This window comes from Fibroporia radiculosa (assembly GCF_000313525.1).
Source record: "Fibroporia radiculosa TFFH 294 genomic supercontigs, scaffold603, whole genome shotgun sequence".
Taxonomy (NCBI): Eukaryota; Fungi; Basidiomycota; class Agaricomycetes; order Polyporales; family Fibroporiaceae; genus Fibroporia; species Fibroporia radiculosa.
The window spans coordinates 1-15283 of record NW_012133560.1 but is presented as its reverse complement, the minus strand read 5'-3'; the positions used below and the strand labels follow the sequence as shown (position 1 = coordinate 15283).

The following is a 15283-nucleotide window of genomic DNA, read 5'->3' as shown; positions in this document are numbered from 1 at the left end:
TTCACCTTCTCGACGGGACCACCATTGTAGATGTAGGAGGGGGCATAGGTACGTCTTGCCTCATACGCTCAAACATCTATCTCAACCAAATGGAGGTTCTATGTCTCTTGAGCTTGCAAGGAAGCTTCCGAACGCGAAATTCATTGTGCAGGACATCGACCACGTACTCCAACAAGCACCAGCGGTATGGTCGCAAGAATTGCCCGAAGCTGTCCAGATGGGACACGTCCAGTTCATGCCCCATGATTTCTTTACTGCTCAAGCCATAAAAGGAGCAGGAGCATACCTCCTGCGTCGCATCTTGTACGTTTTGGAAGACATCACAACTGTCCCCAGCTGATATGTTAAACCGGCTCAGGCATGACTGGTCAGATGAGAACTGCATTATCATTCTGAAACATCTCAAGAACGCCATGACCCCCAGCTCGCGTATCCTGATCATAGACCACGTCCTGCATCCGACGGTAGAATCGGGGCAACTCAAATCAGCTCCGCCGCCTCTTCCTGCGAATTACGGCATTGCGCACATGTTCAGTATTATGGACGACCTCGATATCATGTCACTCATGAATGGAATGGAGCGTACACCTGATCAACTGCATGGGCTCGCGGAGCGCGCGGGCCTCACTGTTATTAAAATTTGGGAGTGCCGCGGTTCTATGCACGTCATCGAGATGAGACTTCCTGAGGAGCACTGAAAGGAAAGGACCAGAAATGTAACGTCGGAAATTTGGTGGCAGAATGTAAGTGTTCGCGACGGAGGCGATGGTGCGATGTAACCCATACGGACTACGGGTTGGGATAATTAGAAGTGCACTTCTATCTCAAGGCAATGCGTGTTGATGCAGCGAGAGTTCACGTCGAGGACGCCGCGTGCATGAATGCATGAGGTTACCGGTGCTAGTCGCACCATAAGAAGTTGCACCATTCACAGACCTCGAACCTCCTGGGACGGAATAGATGAATTCTGCATATAGCAGGCAAGGATGTATGGTGCAGGCTATTGAGCAAACTTTGGACAAGTATGAATGCTGAGCCATGCTTTTGTTGCAGTCTCCCGGGGTGCATCATCATGTTCCCTTCTCGTTGTCTCCTGAAACCACCTCAAGCAGCAGCATAGCCAATGCCAGTACAGCGAGCGCAAGTCCCGCCAGGAGTACATACACCAGCGTCCCGTCGAGGTCGTGATGCTCCGCATCCATGGATGACGAGAATGCCGCATTCGTCAGCGCCGGGTTTAATGCCCGCGCGATAGAGGGGCCAACCAGTATTGACAGAAACCGCACATAGTTGATCATGAAAGCCATGCAACACGGGACGTGAGTCCTTCCTCCCTTAAGCCAAGACATTTATGAACATACGCTATCAGGCTGAGTCCTCACTCAAGCTTCCACCGTCGGCTTTGCACAGCCGCTGGTCCAGACATATTCATGGCGTGGTCGGGGTGAAGGAAGCAACAGCCATTAGTCCGCCAGGTTCCAGGAAGCTTTTGGAGATGTTGCACTTATGCGCAGGACCGTGTCCACCCAAATCACTGTTGTTTTGGCCATAATATCTATATCAGGTTCAACTAGTTGAGGCCGATTGTCTCTGGTTCTTACATGAATGCGCGACACTGCGTGGGCAACCTGGCCTCCAAATGGACTAGGTCTTCTGTGGATTCTGACTGTGTGGACGATTATCTCACTTTCATGACTGAACTTCCCTGTCATCCACTGCTCTGGAGTCCCGCACGTGAGTACATTCCTGGAGACCAGTGCTGTCAAAGTCCTCACCTGGCCATGTCATGACAGCTCGCGGCTACTGACGTCAGAACACAAAGATGGTACTTAAAGGGTCGAAGCTCATGATACGGGTTCATTCTACTTCTTCGTCCTCTCCCTTACCTGTTACTAGCTGGAATCTAGACAATGACCGACAAATTGGAAGAAGGACAGGATGTCTCGTATGTCATAATTTGCTCCATGTGAGAACGTACTGACCAGGGAACGACTTGTTCACATCGTAGGTGGCGTTGGGGAGGCGGAAACCCTAGCGGAAAAGTCGCTGAGATCGTAGAAGAAGGCAAGGCGGAGGTGACAAGCAATAAGGTATATTCCTGTGGCAATATTTGCGAACCCAAAGTCCAAATTTGCGTACACCATATAGGGGAACACTGTCTCTCGAAATGCTCGCGAGGGGGACCCAGCGGTGAAGATATCCCGCGACGGCGTAAGCTTTGTTTCTTGTTCTTGAATCCGTCCATTTTCTCATTAGCTTTTCGAAAGAATGACGTCGTCAAATTAGCGCATGAGCTCAATGAAGTGAAGGACGCGTAGCTTGTAATGATAGTAACGAGTTCGATATGTAGAAGTTCGTGATTGTCCGATGAGCCTTGTTTCAACTGTAGCGGTCGGAATGATGTATTTTTCATCGTTTGGAAGATATGATTCAACTTCCAGTTATTGTCGGTCACAGTTCAGGCAATATAGAAACTCTGGACTTCTGGGATGGGCTGCAGGCAATTGCCAAGCTGAATTCTGTATTCTACTTTCAGTTGGCGCTATAACGCGCCCACGTGATTGACGCGCGTCGCGTTGGTGGCGTGAGCTTTGAAACGCGAATTGATTCAAGCCCTTCAGCTTCAGAATGATAACCGCCTCCGACAACTTGCTTGACCCTCGCATTACAGGGACAACATCGTGGCTTTGGAAGCTCGTATCACTAAGTTTCTATGAAAATTGTTACCAGCTCGATGGCTACCTCAAGTTGCGGCCGATGGTACAAATAACTCGTCCGGCACGACATCTTCCAGAAACATAAATGACAAGCTGCTACTTCAGCCCCACAAGATACCCTTCTGTGCCGCGCCCGAGCACATCAAAGAGTATCTCTAGGTCGCGCATAGCTGCACATAGCACGCCGGAATTAGTACGTCTACACTCTGATAATCCCTGTTAGCGAGTGTTGGCTAATAACTGTCGGTCGGAAGTTACTGTAAGAACCCCCAGCTTATACAGTACGCATGAGCGTGATGGTCGCATTTGATAGACGCTGTCGAGTGCGCATGTGTGTGGGCGTCTGTTGCAGCGAGGGGAGTTGGGATTGCGCATATACACTGGGGTTCTCTCTCTTCCATTATTGCTGAGAATTTTGGCACTGTCAGGGCAACACTGGACAAATTCTCCAAACTCGACGTGAGTGGCTAAAGCAAGGCGATGTCTTCTTCTGACTCTGAGCCCACGCTGCAAGGAATTAATTGAAGCTTGTGTATCAAGTTATTGCACGGCAAACGTACCGCTCTGATCAAGTACCCAGGTCCGTAATCTAGCTCTCCACCTGGGCACATGCATGTATCCCTCGTGTTTATGAATCCAGCTTCGGAGGCAAGTTCTGATGGCCTGTACCAGTCACCATCGAAAACCCTCAAGCAGAACCACTGGGTCAGAGCAGAAATTAGCATACTTGTCTTGCTATCGAAACATAAAGCAGCAGCAGCAGCAGGTAGATCCAGACTCCGAGTCAGACTCAAAGAGACGAGGAGAGGCGGCCTACGGGAGGGGAGGGCCGGTCATTGCCGCGGGAGCGTGGGAAGGGGAGGCATGAGGCAGAGGGAGCGCCGGCAGCAGGGCCATGCTGATGGACTCGCAAACAGACTCAGCCTGAGAATCGTCTCGATTCCATTTGGCGTCTTTCCTTCCTTTCTCACTCACGACCACCGTCTGCAGCGTCCTCGCTGACCCCTTGGACGACGACGACGGACATCACGACTTATCATTTCTCCCGACATCTGCCTCTGCTCCGCCAGTTTTTCTTGAAAACCTCTCCGTCAAAATGCCGCCCAAGAGCATGTCCGCGCTCTTCTTGGGGCTCGAGCTCGCGACCGACCAGATACGTGCATCGATCGTCGACGAAAACTTGGAGCTCGTGGGAGTGGAAGCCGTGGATTTTGATTCTGAACTGCCCGAGTACCAGTGCGTCCGTTCTGCTATCTGAATGCAAAATAATTATTCAAGATATTTCCGTCCTCTGATCAGGACAACAGGCGGCATTTTCACGACCCCGGGAGATGCATACACCACTCCCGTCGAAATGTGGATTAAGGCTTTCGGTGAGTGGTGTTTCGCGGAACCAAATCGTTCTTTTGTTGTTAGCCCAAATCGCTGATCTGACCATCGTGCGAACGACCTTCCCGAAACGTTTGCACAGACTTGCTCATGGAGAAGCTAAGCAAGGGGTACGACCTACATAGGATCAAAGCCATCGGAGGTGCTGCGCAGGTGTGTCGCCCCTTCTCAATATGATTTGATCATCGTTCATATCGTCCGATGCAGCATGCGCTTGTTTGGTGGAAGGCCGCTCAGGTGCCACAGTTACAGGCGCTAGATCCGCGGCTGCCCATGCACGTACAGATCCCTCCCCAGTCATTCTCGCTGCCCAATGCGCCCGTTGCGCAGGATACATCTGCCCACACCCATGCGCTTGCCCTCGAAGCTGCATTGGGCGGGCCTGATCTGATGGCTGCGCGCGTAGGGACATGTGCGCACGCATCACTTCTCGCTGCACAGCTCCTCCGCGTTCGCGAGGCGTGGCCCGATGTATGGACCCGCACGGGACGCGTGCAGGTTGCCAGCTCGTTCCTTGCAAGTCTTCTTTGCGGCGCGTTGGTCAGTATGGGCGAGGCGGAAGCGTGTGCCACGGGTCTTTGGTCACACTCCAGTGCGCAGGGCACGGGTCTGCAAAGCCACTGGGACGAAGGTGTCTTGGAGATCGTAGGTGGAAGTAGAGATGAGGGCAGACGGATATGGAGCTGGTTAGGGGATGTGGACCTTTCAGGAGGGCGTAGGAGGATTGGAAACATCTCGCGTTACCTCACGGACCGATATGGGTTTGACCCTGGTACGTGGTGGTCTGCTGCGTTCAAATTCAACGCTTATATTTTATTTAATCCCAGAGGCCATCATTACTCCCTTCACGTCTGACTACCTCTCGACATATCTTTCCTTGTGTCCTACGCCTTCTGATGCCGTCCTCTCGTTCGGGCCAATGGATGCCATGCTTGCACCAGCAGCCAATTATGTACCGACGCGCCTTTACAGTCTGCTCCCTCACCCTGCGCAAGATGTCAGCGAGAGGAAACGTTACGTTATGATGCTCTCGAGCCGGTGTGTGACATTTTGCGCATATACCCGCCGTTTCATCAGAGTGGGATGTTGGGAATCGTATGCTAAGCGTTGTGCAGGAATGCAGATGTGCCCAGAGCGTTGGTACGGGACATGTACACAAAAAGCTGGAGTGCGTTCGATCGGTTGGTTGCCATTGTCCCACCAGGGGGGTCCATCGGGTGCGTACAGGTGTCTAATACATCGTGTTGTCTTTGACGTCGCATATAGTCTCGATGACAAGCTCTTTAGTTTCTGGATTTTACAAGCCGACAGCTACCCATTCTCACATGTTAAGGGGATCTTTAGATTCGAGACAGGTGTCAAGGTCAATGAATTCCGCGATCTGCGGGCCAACCCCCGATGTCTTTTGGAGAGCCAAATCCTGTCCTTCCGCGTACGGTGGTCACGTATGACTGCGACAGGCGTTCTAGGTAACAACGCTGGGCGTAGTCGTGGTGCATCGCCGGGCCCCATCACCGGGCAACCACAGCCAAAACGTCCGGCGAACAATTTCGCGAGCTCTTCAGGGCTCCTGTTCGATCCATACGACTACACCCCGCTGCCGTCCCGCATCATCTCGACGGGCGCGGCCGCGAACTTCCCATCCATTGCAAACCTCGTTGGGGACGTATTTAACGCGCCTGTCATCGTCCCTACAACTCAAATTGATGGAGCGCAAATTGTGCCACACCGCAATGCGCCCCCTGCTGGCTTCCCCGCACGAGCGGCACTTGGAGGATCATATGTCGCCCGCTGGGTCTGGGGAAAGGAGAAGGGCACACCTGCTGGCACCGGTCGTGGAGGCTTTGAGGAGGAGATCCGACGTCTTCTCGCTAAGCGTTGGGCCTCGACAGGCGGTGCATCATTGAGGACGAACATCAACGCCCCGGAGACCAGCAGCAAGGCCCCAAGTGCTACCGGGAGCGGTGCAAGCACTCCGTATGGCCACGGTCCGAGATCGACGCTCGGTGCGACAATTCTCGTAGAGGAAGAGGAAGAGGAGGCCGAAGAGATGGACAGGATTGGCGGAATGCAGAGTTCCTTTGGACTTGGTTCTAGCTTCGGCGAGTCAGACTTTACGCGGATGCGAACCGTGACGGGCTCTACTACGGGTTCTGCCATGACCGCCAGTACCCTGGAGCCGCCTTCGACGGCGTTCACGACGCCAGACCTCAGCGGCGTCGGCCATGCCAGTCCAGAGGGTGCGTCAATGGAGGCCGCTGCGTCAACTCCGGCGGCACTCACACCGGTCACGGCGATGCCAACATCTGAGGCGGAGCTCCAACTTGGGCTTGCGAAGGTCGCCGAGCCGGATGTCGATGCGTTCATGTCGTACGCGTCAATCGTGCCCGAGTACTGCCGACTAGAGGGGTTGCTGGTGAAGTCCATTGTCTAATATAGTCGGCGGGGGGTCGTTTTGGTTTCGCTATGCTTTCGACGCGTTGTCTTTGCTGTGGCGCACTGCCGTGCTAGGCAGGTGCAGGTGCGGGGTGCGTATGCTGCCATGACTCGTGGACGGGTCGACCAAAATTACTTATAGCATTCCCTGTCTGACGGTCGCGTATGTGCTTATACCACGGACTGGAATTCGCAGGTTATCACTACATTACGGTCCTCAAGCATTATGATATAGATCACAAGTATTGGCATTGTATATACCCTGTGTCAAGGGACATCTCATGAGTAGGGTTTGTTCATAGTCATTACTGGAGGCTGCTCAAGTACATAGTTATGTCTTCTGTCAACACGAATTTTTCGCAACTAGCTGTGTCATAAATCAAATGACGGTCCACGCAGTGATGGCGCGAAGACGTTCATAAAATTGCGAAGTAAGCGACAGGTGGTAATACAAAGTACAATCTTCGCCCCTTCCTGTATGCAAACCTGTCGGACTACAGAAATGATCAAGCTTTGGCGTCAAGAGGCAGGAATCCCGATTTACGCCAGGCAGCTATCCAAGTTTGCACTGTCTGTACGTCAGTCTCCGGTACCAATAAAGCAGGAGCGACTTGAACGGCTTTCGTCGTCGCGAGTCTCGTCGCTCCCAACGGCTCCTTCCCGCCGTCGACTTTGCAACCACGGAAGAACGTCAACAGACGTAGCGCTGGGTTCTTCCTCAGCATCTCCACTTCTGAACTGGTCCCTGGGGTGAAGCTATTGCCCAAAGCAGCCAGCCACTCGCCGTACGACACCAGTGGGACCCCGAGAGTGTCGGCTATCGGAGCAATCAGGCTGTTCCAGGTCACTGGATGAGGATGGGCGAGGTGCAGAACAGGGTGGGGTGAATCGCGCATCTGTACCAACGCCTTTGCTGCGTCATACGCCGGGATCCAGGATACGGTCTGTAGAGCCAGTTTCTCATCAGCGATTCGTGTCTGTTATAAAAGGATCGATCATCTTACTCCGTCGAGGCGAGGCAGACAGCGCTGGAATGTCGCCGACTTGACCAGGGAGGGGAACCATTCACGCTCGTTCCAGTGACCATATCGATCTCCGGAGACTTGTCCTACGCGTACGACAACAGGCTTCAGCTCTGTTTTGTTGGATAAAACCTGCAATATGCGCTCGGCGACCCATTTAGATTCAGTATATCCGGTACCGACGGCAGTGGAGGGATCGTCGTTCGGGACCTCCGGAGCCTCACCATGAATAGAAGCATCTGAGGAGGGAAAGTCAGATAGTGGGCAATGAGCTGTTCAAAAGAATTTTCTCACTGTATAGTACGCCCACAGAGCTGACGAAGAGCAGCCGAGGAGGCGTTGTGAGCGGAGATGTCAAAGCAAGATCGACAAGGTGACGTAGTGATTTGATATTACTCTCAAACGATGACAGCGACAAATTAAAGTCGACTCTCCAAGCTGTTGAACCAGTCAGAGTGAACGATACCACTTGTCACAAGTAGCGACGGGAACGTACCATTGTGTATAATGTTGGTCGTCGTATTACGAATCTATCCCAAATTCAGTCCAGCGGAACGCACTTGGCCAGACACATGAAAATACCCACCTCATCCAGCCTTTGCGGATCGATTCCAAATCCGGAAATACTAGTATCGCCCTCGATGGGCACATACTTGCGACTTTGTAGGAGTTGCATGTCATGACCCCGCTGAAGAAAGGCTTCCCGCTGCTTACTAGCCGCGCCGCGAGATTGTCTGTTGAACGCATATACACGCTCAACATTCTTGTCCTCGAGCAAGTGAGCAAGAGTGTCACTGCCGAGGCCGCCAGTGGTCCCGGTGATGAGCACGACTGCACCTTGAGAAGGGGGGTGCAGTAACAACGGTCTCGTAGGGTACCCACGAGTGTACTCATCTACTAGGCGTTGCATTTCTTTAATATGATCAGTCTCCTTTGGACGATCGGGGCTATGCACGACATCCCAAATGAGCTTGGATAGCTTCGCGACGCTGGGCTCTTCAAATACGAATGTGGGCGATAGTCGGTTTGGGGCGACTGGGTCGTGTTGGCGTAATGCTCGCAGAATGGTGTTGCGAATCCACGTCGCTTGCAAACTTATATCGTTATCAGGATCACATCTGCATTAGTTCGTGTGAGTGAGTCAGCTCGAATCCTCACCTGTCGCAGCCATGCTGGAATAGGTCGTCATCAGCTGCTACCGGACTTTTCATGACACTGATTACTGTCTTCTCGACGAACTCTGTAATATGCGACAAATCCCAGCTACTTGGAACAGGAATCTTGCTCTGCATGGTCTCGTCAACAGAATCATACAGTGACTGTATTTCCGCCTCGTAGTCAGACAAGATGGCAGGCCTTCGTGGAGTTCCCTTCCCAGTATATTGAAATGGCTTGGATGGTGAGACTACAAGAATCATCTTTTGGCGTGTTAGATTCGTTACGACCACTCGCTATAAATCACACACCTCCTTGAAAAGCCGTGAGTGTTGCGGAGCGGCCAGGTTCAGCTTTTCGATGGTGGGCCTAGGTACATTCCAGATCAATGGTATGCGATTATTTGGGTAGATGCCCGCGTACCAGACGTCATTCCTAAACTGCTCTAAGCGAGGGATGTCACTTGGGTCAAACGCATATTCAGGCTTGGGGTCAATGATTACGCCGTTATGCAACTTTCCGCGCCCAAACATCACTGCGCCCTTGACATGAGGATCCCTACAAAGCGCATCCTCTGTCTAATGGTGAGCTTCGACTCCATTCTCCCGCGAAATGAAATACCTATTGGACCAGGATTGGTCTGAATGTTAAGTATTAGTCTAACTTGCCAACCTATGAACGACTATTCGCACCTTTTCACCATTCGCCAGCATGATCTGGTCATCCGTCCTTCCATATACCCTCCAATATCCCTCTTTCGTCGGGTGCGGCTGTATCAAGTCATTCGTGGCGTATGCATCGGTGTCCCCAACTTTTGTATTAATGATTCTTGGGTGAAGTAGATCATGAGACTAAACAGTGTTATGAGCCAGGTAGACCATGACCACTAAATTGGACACCTACGACGACGACAACTTCGAACGTTCCATCGCCGTGGGATATGAACTCAGATTTGCAAATTCCAGAGAAGGTGAAATACTCCCAGTCTGCTCCGCCAGGCTCTGCCGATATCAACATCGCACATTGGATCTTACACTGGACTCGAATAAGTGCGCTCACTTGGAAGATACGTGTTCAGGACACCTAGTTCAGAACTATGACAAACGCAGATGAATCAGCTACCTTAAGGAGCGTAAAACGAGAGGCACCCACATGCCGAATTGTGGTAGGATAGTTATGCCTTCTGCAGATAGTCTATCGCCAACCTCCCTAGAGAGTGGGCCACCACCATAGATCTAGGTGAGCAGCGTCAGTAGCTTACATCTCATCTAATCTCCAAGCAACTCACAATGCCCTTCATCCCCTTCATATAAGTCACCTTGCTCGGATCATGAGACCAGGCCTATTTATGTAATCATTTCCTGCTCTTCAAGCACCGATGCAGAAAATCTACCTCTATAAATGCCGGTACACAACATACGAGTTCGCTCTGAGTACCTTGGACCCCATCAAAAACATTTTGCGGCGTTGGCATAGTGGCGGGGTTCGCGGGCGGAAATGTTGCCAGTATGATGCCACACGAGGGCTGCGGGAGGGTTTAAGTCACTCGTCTAAAGTCAAGGCATGCTGGACATGCTCACAAGAAAGCATATGTGGAGTAATCCAAGGCCATGGAACAGGGGCAGCGAATGGAAACCCATCACCACTCCAGCAAGATCAACCTCGCCATACCCTTGCTTACAGTAAGTGCCGAGTGGACTAGAATCACAGCGCATGTACTCACATGGAATGAGGGCGCCCTCGAGCATGTGCCTGTGCGTCCATGTAATCGTTTTCGGAAATGCCGTCGACCCTGTGAGGCAGCCGGTGAGTGTCTTACACTACATCGTCTTGATTTAGCACACACCAGAGGAGTGGACGATGATTGCAGGGGTATCCATACCATACTGTCTTGGATATTCGAACTTGACAACCTCACTCGCATGATCAGGCGGGAAAAGGTCTGAAAACTGAGGAATTGGGTGAATAGGCGGCTTCCCAAATGCCTTCTCTTCGTAGTTGGGGTCTTGAATAGCTGCTTTGGCGAGGTTCTGGATGGCCGGTTCAGTGCTGACGAATACGCAACATGCATTCGACTTGGACAGGAGGTGCGCTACAGCAGCGGGACTGTTTCGGGGCGAGATCGGGAAGACGGTGTAGCCCGCATACACCATCCCGCCAATGAAACAGTATTGCGAGATAGTGTCTGGTCGCATACAGTGATATAAGATTAAATGAAACGTGGAGCAGAGCATATATGCCCACCACTGATGGAGAGAACCGCGATGACAGGTGGTGCGCCGCCAACACTGTTGACTTCTCTATCGACGAGACGAACGATCTTGTTGGCTGCTCGCTTCATCGCCCGCACAACGTCGGGGCCACATAAGGTCGTGCGCCGCTCCCCATCATAATAGGTGAACATGGGGTGTTCGGGATTATGCTCCGCCGTCCACTCATAGAGCTCGATGACTGTGAGACTCTGGCTTTGGAGGAGCGCTGTCGGAGGATTGAAGGTTGGGCAATTTACGCCCTGCTTGTTTGGGAGGTGCAACATCGCGGTCAACAGAGAGCGAGAGACCCCCTTCAGAGTGGGGATATGCTGCAAAGGTCTAGAAGTAAGGCATGGATCAATTTATAGCAGACAGAAGCTGTCAAGTACTACTATACCAGTCATCTTCCGTCACCCGCGGCTCACCCAGTGGACACCAGACCTGTAATTTGCTAGTCTGATCATCACCCGCAGTGTTCATCACAGCCAAAAGAGTACGACGAGATTGATTGTGGATGTGGGAACGAACGGCAGAAGGCAGATGAGAATTCGACACTCGACTCGGAAGGCGAAGGTTGATATGCTGGCCGAATGGCTCGGCGTTCAGTCAGACTGGCATGGTGCAGCTGAACTTTTTGGGCTATATGCTCTTTTGTCATTCATAATCAAAGAGCATTCCTGAATTAACACTGATTGTGCACACTTCTATCTCTCATGTGGTACATCTCATTACATACTCGTGTCAAATACGAATTCACAACTACTTAGTACCCAAAGTACCAAAAATTTCCCATACAATTGAACCAATGATGATCACCTCTGCTCCATCAGACAGACGTTTCCATACCCTTGGAAGAAAACTGCGAGGCCGATTTGCTGAGGTCATCATCACAGTCAACCGCCTGCGAGATGCATACCGTCATGGGCTGTAAGTTATACGATTGATTGAGAGTCCTGGATGTGATTTGTGCGGCCGCGAACGTAGAGATGGTCTGCGGTGGTTTCTGCTCCCAGCCCATCCCCACGCGAACGTTGACGAGCATGAACGAAATCCCAGCGACGATAGAGAGTGTCTGGTTGCTCAGGAATTGCAGATTCGAGCCGACCTCGTAGGTGACCAGGAAGAAGATCGTCCAGATCCTATCGGACGTTGTTCAGGTGCTCAGAGAGAGGGAAAATATGCAGAATTTGAACGTACGTGTAAATGGCAGAACTCTCAACGATGATGGCGAGTACAGACTAAATGACGTATATCTCTGAGCCATTATACACATTAGTAATGTTGCTACTCACCATGAGGTTATTGCTCTTGTGTCCCTCGACTGTATCGTTGATGCGCCAGATTCGCCACGCAATCATAGCTGGATCATTGTTTTTGTACGCGCTTAAAATACTTCCTAGGAGTAAATTTGAAGATACTCACACGTGCAGTACAGGTTCGTGCTACATAGCTGACATTAGGAGCGGTTCGCGATATGAGAATTACGCAATGACGCACCAAAGCGTGAACACCGAATTGCTCGTCAGCCATCGGCCCAGGTCTGTTATAAAGATATTCTGGCCGAGATGGAACCGAGTCATTTGATACACGACGGCGATCCCGCACACTAGGCGGAAGGTGAGTCGGCAACTCGTCTACTATCCTGTCCTGAACATACCCGTCAAGCCGACAAGAGTACACAGGGGGATTACGACGACACGCTTGCTGTAGCCCCATACAATCCACATGCGATATATCTAACATGGCCAAGCAAGCTAGATCAGTGTTTCTGCAGTTGGAATAGCACTTAGACCAACCATCATCGCATCGTTCACTATCGCTGTGAATATGAGCGCGCCGCTCTGAACCACTTCCGACGGCTGAGCGATGTCCGCATAGAAGAGCAGAGGACCTTGTGGATAAGTAACGAATGCCATAAATATGCGTATCACGACGAGAATCCAATGCTATACGAGACCAGTCAGTCATCTCTGCAAGGTTAGAGTCCGCGCAACTCACAATTGTATTAGATATGAATAATGCAATATTGGCGACAATAAAGGTCATGATCGGTGTCCATGGGTGAGGACCACCACTAAACTGTCCGCCGAGCTCCCGATAACGCTTGATGAGCAAGTACAAAGAGACCGTAGAGAGGACGAAGAAGATGCCATAGAGGAAGCTTTCAACGCATACTGTAGCGATATTGGCGGGGATCAGTGCTACTTGGCCCATCGCGAGTCTCGGAGTGATTCAATGATTGATATGCTAGTGGTGGATGATCTGGAGGACGAGTACTTAACTGGAGCAGAGCAGGGAGTAGACAGCTTCCGCAAATCTGCGCAATGATCCAGGGACCTTGATACGGGCAGCCAAGTTGGCCCATTCTGTCGACGCATCAGCTCTGAGCGCGCACACTTTGACAGATCATTGAGAGCCGGATGGACGGTGCTGACGAATAGCCGCCGAGAATCACGGAAATACAACCCAAGGCAAAGGTCGCTCCCATGATGAGTGTTGGCGTCAATCCTTTCATACATCATGCATCATGGCTGGACTTGACGAGCCGACTCCGGCTGCCTTGCTAGACTGCCTCCGACAATCTCCCACAATTGCAGACAGCGTAGTGGGCATGAAAGCATGAAGGACACCGTGAGGAATCTGCGCCACATACACGCCGCATACTGTGATAACTGCTAATACTCATCACGATGACTGCCCAAACACATCTGCTAAGACAGCAATCACCTTCAACGGACTGACAGTCTCCATGCATCTGCATCGGCGTTCAGAAACGGCATTCCAGACCTCATTGACAGCCAGATCTCCGATGAAGTCGATAAAAAGGGAACCGATAAATGATACAACAAAGCTAGACACACGAAGAGACATCATAAAAAAACTCACCGGAGAGGGTTTCAGCCTGGCCGGCGGCACGGATCTGGTGGCCTTCGTGGCGTTGATACAAAGCATGGCTAACTTGGCCATCTAACCTATCCCGTCCTGATTGGTATGAACACCGTCCGGGGCGGTGCTGCAGTTCATCACAAATGTTAGGCGTTATCATGGCTCGCACCAACAGAAAATGGATCTAGGGCGAAGTTTTTGAAAACTTACTTTGGTACACGCTGAAGTTTGACTGTGACAGATGGACGAAGGTGCCTGTCCCTCAGACAAGGCATCACGCAGCATTCATACTGAGAATACCTGGATGATGCTTGAGAAACCGCTGGTAGTGAGGACATCAGGGCCGTCTGATTCTGCTGAGCTTTACAACGGTCTAGAGGGTAGGACATGAGCCAAAAGTACCGAGAGCTATTTCCAAATTGTGCTGCAGTCTCACGTCCAAGCCTGAGAGAAAGTCCATCCTGAACACGATAAGACAATGTCTGATTTCAGCCCAGAGCACCCTCGAGCCGCCTCATGAATACAGAAAAGGCACAAGGATGCACTGGTGAGTCTGCCCTAGCGCCCCTTTAGGCTCCACATTTAATGGAAAGACAGTCGGCAAAAGAGTGGCGGAACGAGACCGAGAGCAGCAGCGGGAAAGCAGAATTGATTCCGCCATTCTCCCATAGCCTGTGAGTACGCGCCAGGGACAGAAGACTCTTCTTAGAGACCCGCGTGATGAACAAATACATCTTCTTGATATGCATGGGCTCAGCTATCGATGCCACATGCCCCTGGGGACGGCTTTCCAGTTGCCCACCGATCACCGGTGATCATGGGATGGAGGCGGAATAAGTGTGTGTAAACTGAGATGGCCGGATTGCGTGTAGAAGCGGTGGGATCTCAGCCAACCAGTGCGAGGGCGAGAAGCAATGCACAGGAGATATAAAAGGGCTTGTACGTCGAAGGTGCGTTCTATCGAATGGGCTGATGGATATCCAGAGCACAGAGTCCAGACGCGAGCCAATGGATATTCAGATGTTTGAGGCGCGATAGCAACGCCAGACGGCTTGGGAAGGAAATGAAACTTTGAATGATGGAGAACAGCCAGAGACACGCTCCCAGAGCACCATGAAACGCACCTAATAGATAGAGATATAAATCACACCAAGTATACCCCTCCAGTGTTCTCAAGCTTTAAATAACTGGCATGGTGTTGATAGCACCACTCAACGGGTCAGATCAAGAGCAAACCACTTCTACGTGACGATTCATGTTCAACTCCAAAAGAAATCGGTGCCAAAAGGAGTGGGGTAAAAACACGCAAGACGGCTCGAGCTCGGAGTAGACGAGGACCAGGGTCAACGCTGGCAATGGGCGCTACAATGGGCGCCACAATAGGGAAGTTCAAAGTTGACGCAGCTGGGCTCGCAGAAAGTTCTGC

The 15283-nt window shown here is 51.5% G+C and overlaps 5 protein-coding genes across 5 annotated transcripts; 3 read left to right on the top strand and 2 right to left on the bottom strand.

Moving 5' to 3' along the window:
* Positions 1 to 100: 100 nt before the first annotated feature.
* On the top strand, positions 101 to 698 carry FIBRA_08502 (uncharacterized protein; the record flags this gene model as incomplete). Its single annotated transcript, XM_012330146.1, has 2 exons — positions 101 to 303; positions 359 to 698. The coding sequence occupies 2 exons, from the start codon at positions 101 to 103 to the stop codon at positions 696 to 698; spliced, it is 543 nt and encodes a 180-aa protein (XP_012185536.1).
* Positions 699 to 1910: 1212 nt separating this feature from the next.
* FIBRA_08501 (uncharacterized protein) lies at positions 1911 to 2318 on the top strand (the record flags this gene model as incomplete). Its single annotated transcript, XM_012330145.1, has 4 exons — positions 1911 to 1945; positions 2009 to 2090; positions 2149 to 2211; positions 2268 to 2318. 4 exons carry the CDS (start codon positions 1911 to 1913, stop codon positions 2316 to 2318), a joined length of 231 nt encoding a protein of 76 aa, XP_012185535.1.
* Positions 2319 to 3813: 1495 nt separating this feature from the next.
* Positions 3814 to 6540, top strand: FIBRA_08500 (uncharacterized protein; the record flags this gene model as incomplete). The annotated part of the gene is made up of 7 exons (XM_012330144.1): positions 3814 to 3953; positions 4017 to 4090; positions 4189 to 4259; positions 4314 to 4878; positions 4934 to 5144; positions 5222 to 5323; positions 5373 to 6540. 7 exons carry the CDS (start codon positions 3814 to 3816, stop codon positions 6538 to 6540), a joined length of 2331 nt encoding a protein of 776 aa, XP_012185534.1.
* A 508-nt stretch (positions 6541 to 7048) lies between these two features.
* On the bottom strand, positions 7049 to 11255 carry FIBRA_08499 (uncharacterized protein; the record flags this gene model as incomplete). The annotated part of the gene is made up of 19 exons (XM_012330143.1): positions 7049 to 7486; positions 7547 to 7803; positions 7859 to 8002; positions 8061 to 8094; positions 8151 to 8682; positions 8723 to 8982; positions 9031 to 9088; positions 9143 to 9293; positions 9341 to 9359; positions 9412 to 9570; positions 9623 to 9720; positions 9779 to 9813; positions 9872 to 9954; positions 10008 to 10061; positions 10113 to 10244; positions 10300 to 10391; positions 10443 to 10511; positions 10566 to 10904; positions 10964 to 11255. 19 exons carry the CDS (start codon positions 11253 to 11255, stop codon positions 7049 to 7051), a joined length of 3246 nt encoding a protein of 1081 aa, XP_012185533.1.
* A 542-nt stretch (positions 11256 to 11797) lies between these two features.
* Positions 11798 to 13185, bottom strand: FIBRA_08498 (uncharacterized protein; the record flags this gene model as incomplete). The annotated part of the gene is made up of 8 exons (XM_012330142.1): positions 11798 to 12110; positions 12169 to 12209; positions 12264 to 12331; positions 12394 to 12413; positions 12469 to 12577; positions 12629 to 12707; positions 12768 to 12917; positions 12970 to 13185. The coding sequence occupies 8 exons, from the start codon at positions 13183 to 13185 to the stop codon at positions 11798 to 11800; spliced, it is 996 nt and encodes a 331-aa protein (XP_012185532.1).
* Positions 13186 to 15283: the final 2098 nt, after the last annotated feature.